At 45.0% G+C, this 14,854-nt stretch overlaps 1 protein-coding gene across 1 annotated transcript in view; it reads left to right on the top strand.

The window, feature by feature from the left end:
* Positions 1-10,925: 10,925 nt before the first annotated feature.
* Positions 10,926-14,854, top strand: part of PTPN12 (protein tyrosine phosphatase non-receptor type 12) — a 69,439-nt gene continuing 65,510 nt past the window's right edge. Inside the window, exon 1 of the mRNA XM_085216690.1 lies at positions 10,926-11,280. Within this exon, the coding sequence (XP_085072816.1) occupies positions 11,182-11,280 (99 nt within the window). The 5' untranslated portion in view covers positions 10,926-11,181. The remainder of the gene's footprint in view (positions 11,281-14,854) is intronic.

Genomic DNA, 14,854 nt, shown 5'->3' with positions numbered 1-14,854 from the left:
TAGTTTGATATTTAGCATTCAAAGCATTCAGCCACTATATTACCTATTCATTGCCTCTTCCAGATAGAGTAAAAAAAAAAATAAAAATTGGATTATTATGTTACAAGCTCTCAGGTTCTTACTTATTTGGGAGGAAAAGAATGTACTCCAAAGAGATTTTAATAGATTCTGCAGGTATCTTCACTAGGACAGTCTGTATGCATTTATAACAGATTTGATCTGTGAAATGTTTGTCAGTTATGTGGCTTATTGCAGGAGACTTCCTTGCCATTTCTTCTGTGGATACATCCCTCCAACACATAAAACCCATGGCCATTTGCAAAAAAATACCAATATTTCAGGCAGTGGATCTATCACAGAGCATGTGCTGAAACTTCAGGAAAATATTGATGGAAAAGATTTGCTTCTTACATTGTGTATTGCTTGCAAATATTGCCATCCTTAAGTACTCAGGCGTGTTCTCTATTGTGCACATCTTCGAATTGGGTTTGTTGTTTCTTCGACATACAAGATGCTGACTGTACCAAAGCATAACTTTGTTTGCTGCTCTGCCCCCCCCGCTAATGCTGAAATGCAGAAGCTGCATTGGATTCTACCCTCATTCTTTGTGCAAATATTCTTTTATCACAGATGAATCATTGTTTTCTTCCTCTATTTTAGTTCATAAATTTATAGATTTAAGTATCTATTTTAGTTACTATAAAACAAAGAAGCCCAAAGTCACTGTACTCAGAAAATGGAATTATATTTACCTGCTGAATGCTATATAGGTCATGCTAATATTTTTGATTTCACTAATTATTTAATTCCATCACATTTAGTACAAGTGTCAATAGAATTGCCAGCAGAGAAATCTGCTTTTTTGAAAGAATGTTCCATCATAATAGTCTGCTTGCAGAAGCTGAAATTTCATGACTTTTTTTAATGGTCACATATTTTATTATGCAGCTTCAGTCAGGGGTGATTAGTTCAAGGAACATAAGGTAAATATGAAAATCTCTAAAACAAAGAAAGCAGTGGGCTGTCCTTAAGAGGTGATCTCCTGGGATGCTGCTTACAAGGGGAATGTCTCAAAATGCAGTCTTGGGCATCTTGGGCACAGCACCATTCAATAGTTCTGTTCACTAACAAACAATGACATTTACTAATGACATTTTTTTATGGCAGAACATGAAAGACATATTCAAATCAATAGTATAGCAAGAATGAAGAAAGGAAGTCCTTGACACTGAGAATAGAAACAGGCTGGAATTTCAATTGAACTGCATTGTCATGGAGTCTGCATTTACATCTTACCATCATCCAGGCTGTGTAAAAACCCTTACCCTCTGTGCTTCCACACCCTGTTATGTTGTGATTCCTCTTTCACATGGCAACTGCTTAAATTCTACCCGTGCTGCTGAAGATGCCCATCTTGGAGCCTCAAGCGAGCCAGGCCCCACCTGTCTCCTCAAGGCAACTTCAGAACAATGGTTCCAGAACCAAGATCTTCAGCTCGCAGCCAAGACTGTCTCTGTGTTCCTCATCCCACAGGCTCTGTCTTCCTAAGAAAGCTCTCCCGGTCTCAAGGGGGAGAAAATACAGGGTGACTTACTTATGTACTTATCCAGCATTCCCACTAGGCCTGAGGGGCCAGGATTGAATCATGCTTTCTGAAGAAAGACACCTCCTCAAATGCTGGATCATTTGGCTTCCTTGGCTAGCGTGTCCTACATCAGTGTCACAAAACTCACACCAATGATTAGCTGTTAATGGAATATGCTAGGAATGTCTGTGGTTAACTGATGCCTGCTCCATATTGCTGTTGCAATACAAGTTTTATGGTGAGGATACTGGTGGCTACCCATTAGGGTGATTCACTTTACCCCTGTGACCATTCCTTGCTGCTGTTCTTAGGTATCAAGAACGGTCCAGGGCCATGCCAGTCTACTCTTGCTTACTATTAAGCAGACAGACTCTAACCTTCCTCCTGTGCTCTCTTCTCCATCAACATTACACCTATTCATTATCTTTTAGCCTTCATCCCTGGCAAGCAGACACAGATAGTAGGGAAATATTTCAATAAAACATAGTCTGGAACTTAGCACATATCTAATCGTCCTTATTCAAGAAAGATTGGTTCAGCTTAACAATTTAATTCAATTCTCCAGATAAGGAGACAGCATGTTAGAAGCAATTAGAGGTTTATGCCATTAGAGGAGAATAAAAGTGTAGCATCTCTAGTATAATATGACAAAGGTGATCGCAATGAAGGGATTTTGGCAAAGGAAAAAAGGTGCTTCCAAGCGTGGGGTCAGAAGTCAGAAAAGCCTCCTAACACTATGGCACGGATATTCTGGATCAGTCACCCAGTAAGGCCAGCAAAGGCAAGAACATGATTTATTTTGAGATGGAACTCAGTGTTACTAACTGAAATATGTCCAGGTATACATATTTACAGCAGGAGCCTGAACTTAATGACTTGTGCTAGTCCTTTCCCATTCATATCCTATATCCATCTATTCCTGAATTTGAGGGAGTTATGGCTCAAAACTTCAGTTCCACAGATCTCATCTATGTGTGAGGTTATTTTCTCTTCTTTTTGCTCTATTGCTAGTAGTTTGCCATGCTCCAAGCCTATACTATGGCATCTAGCGTATCTAATGGAAATAATGAAGTAATAAAGGCTGAATGAATTGCCACATTTTTTCAGTGTTTCCATTAAAAATACCATATACATCAAACCATAGTATCCAGAGAAAAAAGGAATTCTACAGAAAGAAATCTTCATTAAAGGTTTGTTGCAATGCACTGCTGTATAATCAGTGAATATACAGATGTTATAATTAAGAAATATCCAGGAAAATTAGACTAAACAAGTTATCACACCAAAGAAGAATGGATGGAAAGGTTACCACTGTCCTGAGTGCTCTAAGAAGACTCCAAGAGGAGCAATCTCCAAAAAAGATCCTTGCCCACTGGCAGTCAGCTCTTAAATGGGATCTAGGAGAGGTGCAGCCAGGCTCCACCCCTTCTGGTAGCACAGGTGAATTACCTTCACCTGTGCTCCCAGGGCTGACTCACTGCTCACCTCAGGTGGTCAATCAGAGGTTCAGGCTGTGATTTAGCAGTTCCCATACAGTTGCTTAAATACATGCTGCAGAGTTACTCCTTTTCTGAAAGATTTGTCTTCTGAGAAAGGCATGGTTAGAAATCAGAGAATTCATGAGGGAATAAGAACTGTGGGAGATGCCGCCACAAGAAATGTGTAATGCCATTCTGCATGGGCTGCTTTAGAACTCCTCATTCTTCTTGGAATAAGATGCCTAAACATTTCTAGATTTCATACTCAATGGATTTAATTATTCTTGTGACAATGTTGTTTACTAGCTAAAGTAGAATCTTCTCTCTGTTTTTCTTTTTAAAAATACCTTGAGGTGTGTATAAGGCAGTCATGCCTGCCTTCAACTTCTGTCTCCAGGGCCTTATTTTTCTCCAAAAGAAAAGACTTTCTCTTCTCCATTTCATGCAAGCCCCTCTGGATATAAGTGCAATCTCATCACAGAAATAGTCATATTAACACTGAGACTTTTAAAAAATATAATCTGAAATGTTCTGTCAGCTCTTGAAAACTGTAATTTTAAAAATGAATTCAAGAGATAATTGGCTTTCTTACCTCTATTCCAGCTGTTTATTTTTAGCTGAGCATTACTGAATATGGAAGCAGTCCAGTTTACATCCTGGTTCGATTTCCTGTTTACTGGAGCCAGCGTGGTGTCACCACTGTATTTCTGGACCACTCTGGAAGCCCCTGTGCAGCCTTCCTTCTGCATCTGAGCAGTGCCGTGCTGCACAATGGAGCTATTGTTGTGTTCTCAAATAAAGAAATATGAATATAAATGAATGTGGAATACGTTAGGTTTATGTCATTTTGTTAAAATATATATGTATGTAACTGTAAACCTCTTCTTGAAATGTGTGGGAAAACAAAGTCAGAACCATGCCCGTATTTGTTTGAAGTTATTATAAAAATAAAAATAGATCTGATTGCACATAGGGTGGCTCCCTATAGTACAGTTTTAATGGGCTGGCAGGGGAGGTGTATCTTTAGCCTTCTTTTCCCTTTTTTTTTTTTTTTTTTTTTTTTTTACTTTAGTCTGCTATTGTTTCTTGAATTGTAGAGCTCACTGGTTCCTTAAGAGAGTATTAAAAATATATATATTTTTAAAAATCTACAGACTAGCTGAGAATCTGAGCTGGCCAATATAATTACTAATGGTCACAACAACAGGCAGCTCACACGAGGAACTCTTGGAGAGCTCAATCTTCCCAGCAATTCTGATGCATTGGTAGCAGCAGCCCCAGACCTTGTTATTATTGTTTTATTAGGATTGTCAGAATGAAATGGCATAGTGTCTGTCCAGAGAATGTCAATGCCAGGTAAAAGAGCAGCGTCTTGTCATTATGGCTCAGATACTGTCTAATCAGTTCTACTTTTGTTTTAGTAACGACAGGTTTTAAAGAAGTGAAAATATTTTAATTTTTATCATTTAATTTAAAAGGATAGAGACAGTCATTAGCCTGAACTCTATTTAAGGACAATACAAATCTTGTTACACCAATGACAAGAACCTTGAAAGAGAACTGATAAAAAACACATTAATTCTGTTGTTGCTGAAGTTGACAAAAAACAACAACACAACAATAAAAACCACTAAGCAACAAATGATGTAAAGTATATTTGCTTTTTACACATCTTTCAGATTCACTTAAGCAAGATTTTTGGATTCTTTTTAAAGAGGTACTTAAAAACTATTTTTTGTTTAAGTAACCCTTTTCAAAGCCAATTTTTGAGTGAGTGCCTGTAATTAGAACACCCAAAGCCTTTCCCTTTATCTTTCTAAACATGCTGATTCTGTTAATGCTTATTTCTGATCCCTGTAGGTAAAGCTTTGGGAACACTAACATCTACCATGCCCTGTGCGCAGGCTTCCCTTCTGCTGCTGGTATTTCCATTTCAGATTTGCTGCTGCTGCACCTGGGGAATACCCTTTACAAAGGCTTTATCAGAAGCAGGCAAATGAGGTTTCCCTGGAGCAGCCCCAGAGCAGTCTACAACAGTGTGCAGCTGCTGGAGCAGAACCGACCTGTGTCAGGCGGGCAGCATCATCCAAGGACAGCACTGTTCCTCTTTTAGAAATGTTATGCCCAATTTGAATACGGTCAAAAGATACAGATGGAAAATAGCTGCTCATTTTTCCTCTCATGTTCAATACCGCTGATCAGATCTGCCGCTGATTTCAGTGTTCCTAAATGAGGGTGAAACATAAATAACAGTCACACCTATCTGAAATACAACAAAACCCTTGAAAAAATAGTGATCAAAAAGGCACACAGCAATTTATTTGTGTCCGAAGTGCTCTTTATTCCCACATGGTTAAAATCTTGCAGAAAATATTGTATTCTGAAATAAACTTTTTTCTTTTCCTTCCTTCCTTCCTTCCTTCCTTCCTTCCTTCCTTCCTTCCTTCCTTCCTTCCTTCCTTCCTTCCTTCCTTCCTTCCTTCCTTTCTTCTTTCTTTCTTTCTTTCTTTCTTTCTTTTCTTTCTTTCTTTCTTTCTTTCTTTCTTTCTTTCTTTTCTTTCTTTCTTTCTTTCTTTCTTTCTTTCTTTCTTTCTTTCTTTCTTTCTTTCTTTCTTTCTTTCTTTCTTTCTTCTTTTCTTTCTTTCTTTCTTTCTTTCTTTTACATCTGCAAGAATCAAACAAAATACCTCAGCCAACAGAGTGCATCTTTAATTGTATGAAAACCTGAAAATGCTAAACAGAAAAGTTCTGTGTCTGGACAGCAGTGCACAGCTGCTTTCCTTTTGTAACAGGTCCTGGTGGGGGCTGAGGCTGATGATCACGATGCATGTGCTTATTTTAGTGTAGTTAGTTTCAGTTGCATGTCAAAAACCACGTTAGACTTGAATGCTGTTACAATAAGGACCACAGCAAGAGCAAGGTTTTTTCTGTGTATAGAAACTGCATGCATATGGGGGGAGGGAGATGTTACACTTACAGGGGAACCCAAATTATGCATGGGTTATGAATGTCAGTAATTATGATCTAAAATATTATAAGAAATATTGTATTTAATGTGTTTTAATAATATTGAGCAATGAATCCCAGAAGAGGTGTAGTAAAGACTGCAAGCAAATAATTAAAAACTGAGCAAGCCAAGTAAAATCCAATTGTAGCAGCAGTATTTTCAGAGGTAATCATAGGAGTCTGTCATTACCTGACTAAAGGTTACAGAGGTAAATGTCAAGAAATTCAAGGGTCACATGGCACTTAATTGGTATGAATGGAACATATTATAAAGAGATCAGGACTTTATGGCTCATTTAAAAAATGATTAGCTTCAGGTTTAAATCTGAAACAGTTTACTTGTTGTATACAAAAGTTACAATGCATCTCCCTCAGGTTTAATGTTCTTGGTGTTCTTTGTGTTCAAAGTACTTTAAGAATCCATGGGGATTCCCATTGCTTAGTTCGTTGCTTACAGTCAAAGTGGTTAAAAGGTAAATTGGCCTCAGACAGAAAACCTGACATGATTTTTTTTATCCTCGTCAGAAACAAGTGACTAAATGCAAAAATGTTCTGAGGGTCAGAGTATACAAAAAGTATTTCATGCTGATAGTCTTGAATGTTTCATTTAACTATTTTCAACCAGCATGAAACATTTTGACATTTGTGGAGAGACACAGTGCTTTTCAGTTTGTCAGATCAAAGACAAATGTTTCATTTGGACTTTGTTTAACATTTTATGTGTACCCTTGAGCTGTTGAACAGCTTCCTGGCATTCATATTCTACGTTCCAGTTCTTTCTTTCATGTGTTGGTTCCCCATCCCGAATTGTGCTGTCTTCAATGGTAAACACATTTCTGCATCTGTAAATATTACAGTGCATTGTTTTTGTCAGAAAGCAGGAAAAAAAAAAAAAAGGGAAAAATTGTTTCCTGTGGGAAATTTAACTTTTACAGAGCAACATTTTCCACTGAAATACCACAGTTTTAGAAAACTTCCAGCCAACTGTACTTAAAGCATATTCCAGGAGTGTTATTTACAACCTATGAGTGTCAGCTTCTAACTTTTATTCCAAATGATCTCGACTATAAAAATAAACTTTTCAGATTCTCAGTACAGATAAAATTAATTGAGATTCTATGTACAACATATGTTGATCAGAATGTAGCTATAATTACAGAAATACATCAGCATTACTAATAGGTTACTTCATACTGGTAGCTGAAATTGGAGAAACTGAACATTCTTGCAAGGAGGAGGAGAAATTGGTGATGAAGCGATCATTGCAATGTAGTCATGCTGAACTGCAGGGCATGCACGACATCTTGTTTTGCTGGACAAAGGAGATGATGTCCTTATTTGGCCTATAGGGGTCTTCCAGTCTCCCTCACAAGCAGTTCTTTGATGTCTTCCTGGAGCAGAGTTTTGTGCAGAGTGTAGTGTTTTCTGAACATAGCTCCAAGTTTACACCAGGGCCCAAATTGGCATTGCAGCCAAATAGCTTCAAAGAGCCCATTTTGCATCACAGCCTTTGGGAAAACCAAAGGTTGGTGAACTGGGAGATTTGCAACTCTCATCCATCACCTGGGTACAGGCACAGTCTGGACACAAAGCATTCACTCATCAACACAGATACCTTGTGGGAACCTGGGAAGCTGCCTGTGAACAGCAAGCCTGGATGTGCTCCTTCCTCGTGGCAGCCAAAGCAGTACATGGCAAGGCAGAACACGATTTACAGCAGATAGGCTGCGCGTGATCCATTTGACTTCCTCCAAGGACCATACTTGTATGGATTGTTAGGACAGTTGGTAAGACAACCCGATTTACTTGTACAGACCTTATTTGCAGCTTCCTGTTCTGTCTACAGTGTGAGTAATTCAGCTTGTGTCGTGCTCTCTTTTTCCACCTCTCTCCTACAGTTACGCAAATACACACTCATGCACATATGCTACATTGGTCAGATGTCTGGGTTTAACCCAGACGGTTTGAGTTTCAGATCAAAAGTCTCTGCTAAAGCCTTGCTTCTGCTGCTGAAAGTTTAGGTTTCTGTGCTCACAGCAAAGAGATGAGATAGATGAGTGCAACATTTGCAGGGCTGAGCTAGGTAGAACTGGTGCTGTTAGGTTGAAACACACGTGCATATGCAAACAGTGCTAAGCAGAAGTCTCCACCCAAGTATTTCTAACTGCTTTGTTTTGTAGAAGTCTGTTTTGGTTAGTGACACACTTAGACAACACCTGAGACTCTGTATGTTCTTATCACTTAATTCAGAGGAAAGGTCACTGTTGCATTTGATAACTTATAAGCTTATTACACTGTGGTATCAGTTATGAACTAGGCCAGAAGGATAAATTGGATCCTATTAATAGGCAGCAAAAATGACGTGAGAAATTGCGACCTTTCCTTCTCTCCTAATCAAGTCTGCAATGCTGTTGCGTAAATAAATGAGTGAAGACTCATGCTCAAGACTTTTCATCAATTGGTTGCTTTGTCCCAGATACCACTTTTCTAAATTTACTTGCCATCTGGCACTGCTATCAGGTTTGCCAGGATAACTGCTGAGCAAACATAGCAACCTTGCCCGAGGCAGAAGGAAATCAAGCAAGGTGCCATGAAAAGGTTGTCTGATGGCACCAGTCACATCTCACCGGTGTGATCTCTTTGATCTTTCTATCTGTGGCTATGTTTTTTTTTTTTTTTTTACTTTTTTTTTTTTTTTTTCTGTAATGCTCCTTGTCAATGGAGGGAAAAAACGAGGCCCAGAGTAGGAAAAGGAGGAGAGGGTTTCAAGCAAGAACAGCAGACGTCTGGGTGGCTCTTCAGGACTGATTAGCTTACTTACAGAGAGCGGTGCCAGGGACGTGAAGAGGAGCACATCTGACAGCCGATGTGTTTGTGTGGTGCTCAGCCAGTGCTCACATGCAGTGGAACAGAGGTTCCAGCGCAGCGGGGAGAGCTTCAAGCCTCGCTGCCTCAGCTCAGACATGACTCCCTGCCTCAGTTCCTTGATGCATCTTTATATCTGCCATACGTTAGTCCCCATGAACATCAACTGCTTAAAATAACCCTTTTACAGAAGGCTGCAGCCTCTGGCAAATCGTGCAAGAACACTAACCCTCTGCATTTCCCAACCTCTGCCAGAAATGACTGCTACTGCAGCAGATGCAGCGGGAGGAAACGTGTCCAAGTACAGCAGCCGCAGTTCAGTCCTACACAGCTCAACATTTTCTTTTACTGGGAAACTGGTGTTAAATTAATGGGCACTGAAATGGGCTGAGGGCGGTAACACACCATTTAGCTAATTGTTAGGAAAGTGGTCATCTAAACCCGTAATACCCTAGATAGCTACAGGAAAAACAAGCTAACATGAAGGCTTTTTTCTGTGTTATAGCTAACTGAGTCACCTGAGAAGAAAAAAGCTTTCAGTGGAATTATACACAGCTCAGTTCCCTGTCCGGTTTCATGGCACAGCCCCACATGGAAGATGGGAGGAAAGTGGCAACGGGACAGAGTGCCTTCAGCAGGCAATGCTCCTCAACACTGAGTTTCAGCATTAGACTGCTACAAAGGACAGAATTCACCACATCAGTGCATGCCCTGCACCTGTCCACTATTACAACTATACTTTAAGAGACTCGATGTAGTATATTTATTATTCTATAAGGCTTTGTATGCATGCTTCAAATTATTTTGCTATGCTAACGTGAGGTTCAGCAGAAGTTACACATGCGATCAGGGCACAAATACAACGTTTTAAAGAGGCTGACTAATTTTTCCTATGAAGAAATGACATACATTTGTACATACGGTGGAAAATACCCAGCAGCTTTATTCTCAAAACACAGTAAGTCACACTTCCCAAAGAATTAACTTCAAAATCTCTCTCCTGGAGAGCGTTTGTTGTCTTTTTAAAACTGAGACTCAGAACGTTAACTCGTCCTTTTTGCTTTTATTGAAGCCCACTACAAAGCAGAAGCAGCGTTTTAAACGCGATATAACTCAGGTTAGTAACACGTCACCGTAAATAACCTTCCCCACGTAAAAGCCCGGCGGCAGCACCGCTCTTCCCTCCCGCCGGCTCTCGGACGCCACCAGAACGCGCGCCGCTCCCTGAGGAAGACGCGTCCCCAGGACGCGCAGCGGGCGCTCCCCGTAGCCTCAGCCCCGCCCCTCGCTGACCCCTCCCGCCGCCCCGGGAGCTCCGGCAGTGCTCCGTCCACACGTGGGGCCACTTTTGTTAGAAGAGCGCATCGGCAGCGGCGGGACGCGGCGCCCGGAGCGGCCCGTTGCCGCCGCCCGCCATCTTCCCGCCACTCCGCCTTTACCACAGCGGCGCCGCCCGTCCGGCCCCGCCTCGGTCACGGCCCCGAGGCCCCTTTCCACGGTTTCCCGGTTGCCATCCGCGGGGCCTTTCTCCTCCGTGGAGAAGGGAGGAGTTGCCATCCGCTGGAAGGGATGAGGACGGGTGCCGGAGCCTTTCCCCGCGGCGCCGATGCGACTACGGGTCCCGGCACGCCGCGAAGCACCGCCCGGCCCGGAACGGCAGGCGTCCGCCGCAATCCCATTGTACTCCGGCCAGAGAAAACGCCGCTCCGCTCCACCCGGACTTCCAGTCCCCCTCTCCCGCCTTTCGAGTGGTCCCTTCCAGCACCAGTACAGCGCCCTTCGGAAGAGCCCATCCGTGGGAAACGGGAGGGGCCGAAACCGCGGGGCGAGGCGAAGAGCGGAACGAGGTTCTCTACGGGGGCCGAGCCGGCTGCTGATGAGCGTGCCGGGCAGCCAATAGGGCGAGGGGATCGTCGGATAGAGCCAATGGGCGCCGAGGGGGTGGGGCTTTCTCCGAGAGGGGCGGGGGCGGGGAAGGCCGGGCCGGGGGCCGCCGCGCCTGCGCGGGGGGAGGAGGTGGGGACTTCGTCGTGTCCCTGTGGCGGCGGCGGCGCCTGGGGAGGGTCGGGCGGAGGCAGGCAGGATGCGGGAGGCGGCCGGGCGGCCGTGAGCGGAGGGAGCCGTGCGAGCGGGCCGCGGGGCGAGGCGGGGCCGGGCAGGCCGCGGCGGCCGGAGGGGCTCGAGACGGAGAGCGGGCGGCCGGGGCCGGGGCTGGGGCTCCGCGCGGCGGGGCGGCCGCGGGGCAGGATGAGCCAGGAGGAGATCCTGAGGAAATTCATTAAGCGGGTGCAGGCCATGAAGGACACGGACCACAACGGGGAGGACAACTTCGCCAGCGACTTCATGGTGAGGGGCGGCGGCGGCGCGGGGGGAGCGGGCCGGGGGTCGGGGCCGTGGCCGTGCCGCCTCCCGCGGCCGGAGCGGGGCAGCCGGGCTGCCGGGCGTCGTGCGGCCGTGGCGTGCACCGCGCTGCGCGGGGAGGGGCCTCGGTTCGCTCCGCGGCAGGATCTTCCCCGCTTACCCACCCCGGAGCTGTGGAAAAAGGCACCGGGAGCGTCCGACCTCCCCCCCCCACACACACACAGTCCTCCTTCCTTCGGCAGATAAAGGGACGGCGAGTTGTGTGCCTGTGTGTTGGGGGGGGGCTCGGCCTCTGCGTGCGGGGCCGCCGCGCTCAGTGTCAGGGGGGGATCGTCCTCCCAACCTCCATTGGCCGCGGTGCCGCCCGCGGAGCCGTGCCGGGTGTTCCCCCGGGGATATCCATCCTCCTTCCCACCCCCCGCTCCCATCCCCCACCGGCTCCGTCCCTTTCTTCCCGGCCGAGATCGGTGTCTGCCGGGGGAAGCCGTCGGGAGTCGCCCCTTTCCTGTCTCGTTCTTCCCGTTCTGTTAAAGGGCCGTTAAAGGGCTGGAGGCGATCTCCTCGGGCTGCCGGCCGCGGCGCTGACACCTCTCAGCATTGTTCAAACAATGCCAGAACGCGCTGTGACCCGTCGCGGAGGTGAAGGCGAGCGCCGCGTGCGCGCATCTCCGCCTCTCCCTCTGTCGTTATCCGCCGGCGTTTGGGGTGACCCCGCGTCGCCGGCCATCCGCAGCCGTCAGCCCCGCATCGCGCCGTGGCGGCGGGAGGGGCCGCGGATGTTGCGCAAGGCGCGGGCGGTGGGAGCGCGGGGCGGAGGGCAGCGCCGGGTGGGGGCCCGTGGGAAGCGGCTGGCGGGGCCGCGTCGGGAAGTGCGCGGCTGTGGGAAACGGGGGGGGGAGTGGAAGGGGGGCGGGAATAGGGGGAGCGGCGCTGGGGCTGGGGCTGTGCCGCTGGACTCAGCTTGGCGCAGCGTCGCCGCGGCGCGATGTGAGGGCTAAACGCTTTGGCAGAATCCCGTCGTTTAAGTGATGGTTTCAGTGTCGTTGCTATCGGACGCGGCCCGACTCCTCGCGCCGTGCTCTTCGCTCTGCCTCGCTCGCACGGGCTGGATGCGCTTTATGGGAAGGGCGGCGCAGGGTGCCGGGCTCTGGCGGCCTTTCTGCTAGGCGCTGTCTGCGTTACATCTGTAATCGGCTTCTGCCGTCTCAAAGCTGATCCGCAGCCTAATGCCTGAGCTTCCTTACTGCACTAACAGTTGTGCCATCCTTTCTTCTGCGTAGTGACGGCTCTGTGGAGAAGTCGATTTTGTTTCCAACGCTGTGTTTATTTTGCTTTCACTTGAATTGCCCAGCCCTAAGCTTTCCTATTGCTCGCATGGAGCACCAAGTGCTGCTGAAAAGGAAACGTGAGAAAAAGGATCTCAGAAACCAGTTGTTAAGGCATTTCAGGATAAAGGTGTATTGCCTGAAATAGCGTTAAATGCCCAAAGCAATGTCCCAAAGACGGGTTACATCCAAAATGTCTTTTTTTCTATTTCAAACGTTCTTATTTTATTTCTGCATAATAAATTACAGGAAAACCAGGAAACCAAGATGCTGCTCCTTGGTGTGAATACTCACCTTAGTTTCAGCGTTCATCTGCATGTATCAGAGAAGATAAAGGTTACCGTGGCGATGAGAATCGCAGTTACTGATTATTTTCACTCAGATCATGCTCGGCTTGTGGTTGTTGTTGTGCTGTTGGGATTTTTATTTATATATGTAGTCATTATTTTTGCACCACGATGCTAAGGTGCTCACTGGGGTGATTGAGGAGGAAAAAGAAGAGAGTTGAAGGGTGCAAAAGGCTTCTATACTGTTTCCTTTAAGATTTAGCAATGATGCTGTGGGGAGGAAGAGGAAAGCGTTATTTTCTCATGTAAGCGCAGGATGTATTGTTGCTGCAATGCAATGGCATGTTTGTAGAAAAGGAATTGCTGTTACTCATCCTTTCATTTCCAAGTCAAAATGGAATCTAAAAATAGGAATGGAATAGTGGTGAATGCAACTGAAGGCGGTTCCTTGTGTCACATCTTTATTGCCTTTGAGTGTTGACTAATTGGCTTACAGAATTATGGCTAGGGCACAGTGAATGAACTAAATCTATCTGACAGGTGGGTGCCAGCAAGTTCTGGAGGAGGTGCTAAAAATGCTGGAGCTGTGGTCAGGTAGGCTGGGTTTGGCTGCTGGGTCTGGCTTAAAGTCCAAAGTGCAGATCAATACAGCTGCTATTTAGTGATGCCCTGGGTGTCCCTGGGAGCGTGCTCTACTTGGAAGGGGGAGGGCTGGCATATTTATTTATATTTCTGCTTACGAGGTAAATGATATTGTCTTTTACTGGAGATCAGATGGATTTAATCTTAATTGCTTTGCATTCATAAGTAAGCAGGACTTTATTATTGAGTGTTACGGCTGTGTACAGTTGGGTTTAAGTGAAGCGTGAGTCTGACAGCAGTGGAGGCTTGCCAATGCATTTTGCTGTGTGCAGATGTCTGTGGCTCTAGGGACAGGTGGGCCTCAGGTAATCAAGGTTAGGTTTTCACTCGTGTGCTTGCAGTACGTGCAAGCTGACACTGATACCTGGGTAAGAAGAGGAGATTGCTTCCTCTTGGTGCTTTGTGTTGTATGGGTACAACCCACCTGGCCTGAATTCTCATTTTCTGCAACGAATATGTCTCATCTCAAACAAGGATTGGAAGTCAAGCATTTTCTCAATGAAAATAGTTTTTCTAGCCTCTAGTTTTTAGGAAAACTTCAATAAATACCATTTTGCTGATGTTCATTTAGTAAGTCCACAGCTATTATATTTATTTTTCTTATTGATATTCTAAGCAGGAGTGTTCTGCTGCTGTCATGCTGTCGTTTCTCTGATATAGGTTGCCACTGTAATATAGGAGAACTGAAATATGAGTGGTGAAACAGCATTTAATTTTTTGAGATAATGCTTTACAAATGCTTTGCAGTATATATCTATTTGACAACATTTGGGGTTATATCCCCGACTAATCTGTTCTTATGGAACACAGAGAATGGCTGAAAGTCTTTCTGCTTTTCGTGCTGGTTACCATGTAGGAGACCCTCAGCTTTTTGGAGACAGTGCTATTAAGACCGTCCTGTCTTGGATCATCAATCTAAATACTGCTGATGATGTTGCTTAATGATTTTGCAGAGAGTTACTAGGTCTTAAGTTGTTTTATACCTTTTGTTCAAGAGAATGCTGGTAATTAATTCATACAGGTGAGCATTGCTTCCTGTCTTCTGTTCAGTCCATCAGAGCTCAGACTTCTGGGTTTGGAGGTATTGAAGAACTTGACTTGCTGTTTTCTAAAGTACAAAAGGGATCTTGAATAAATCGTTCATTTGAAGAAGATAAAGAGGTTTTTTATAGTCTCCTGGTCTCTTTTGTGTGTGTGTGTGTGTGTGTGTGTGTGTGTGTGTGTGTGTGTGTGTGTGTAATTTAATTTTAGATCCTGCTCTCTCATTACTTCATGAAAAAAAGAGGAGGTGGGATGTTATTTACT

Source organism: Meleagris gallopavo, chromosome 1 (assembly GCF_905368555.1).
Source record: "Meleagris gallopavo chromosome 1, MGAL_WU_HG_1.1, whole genome shotgun sequence".
Classification (NCBI taxonomy): domain Eukaryota; kingdom Metazoa; phylum Chordata; class Aves; order Galliformes; family Phasianidae; genus Meleagris; species Meleagris gallopavo.
This window is presented reverse-complemented; position numbering and strand designations above follow the sequence as displayed.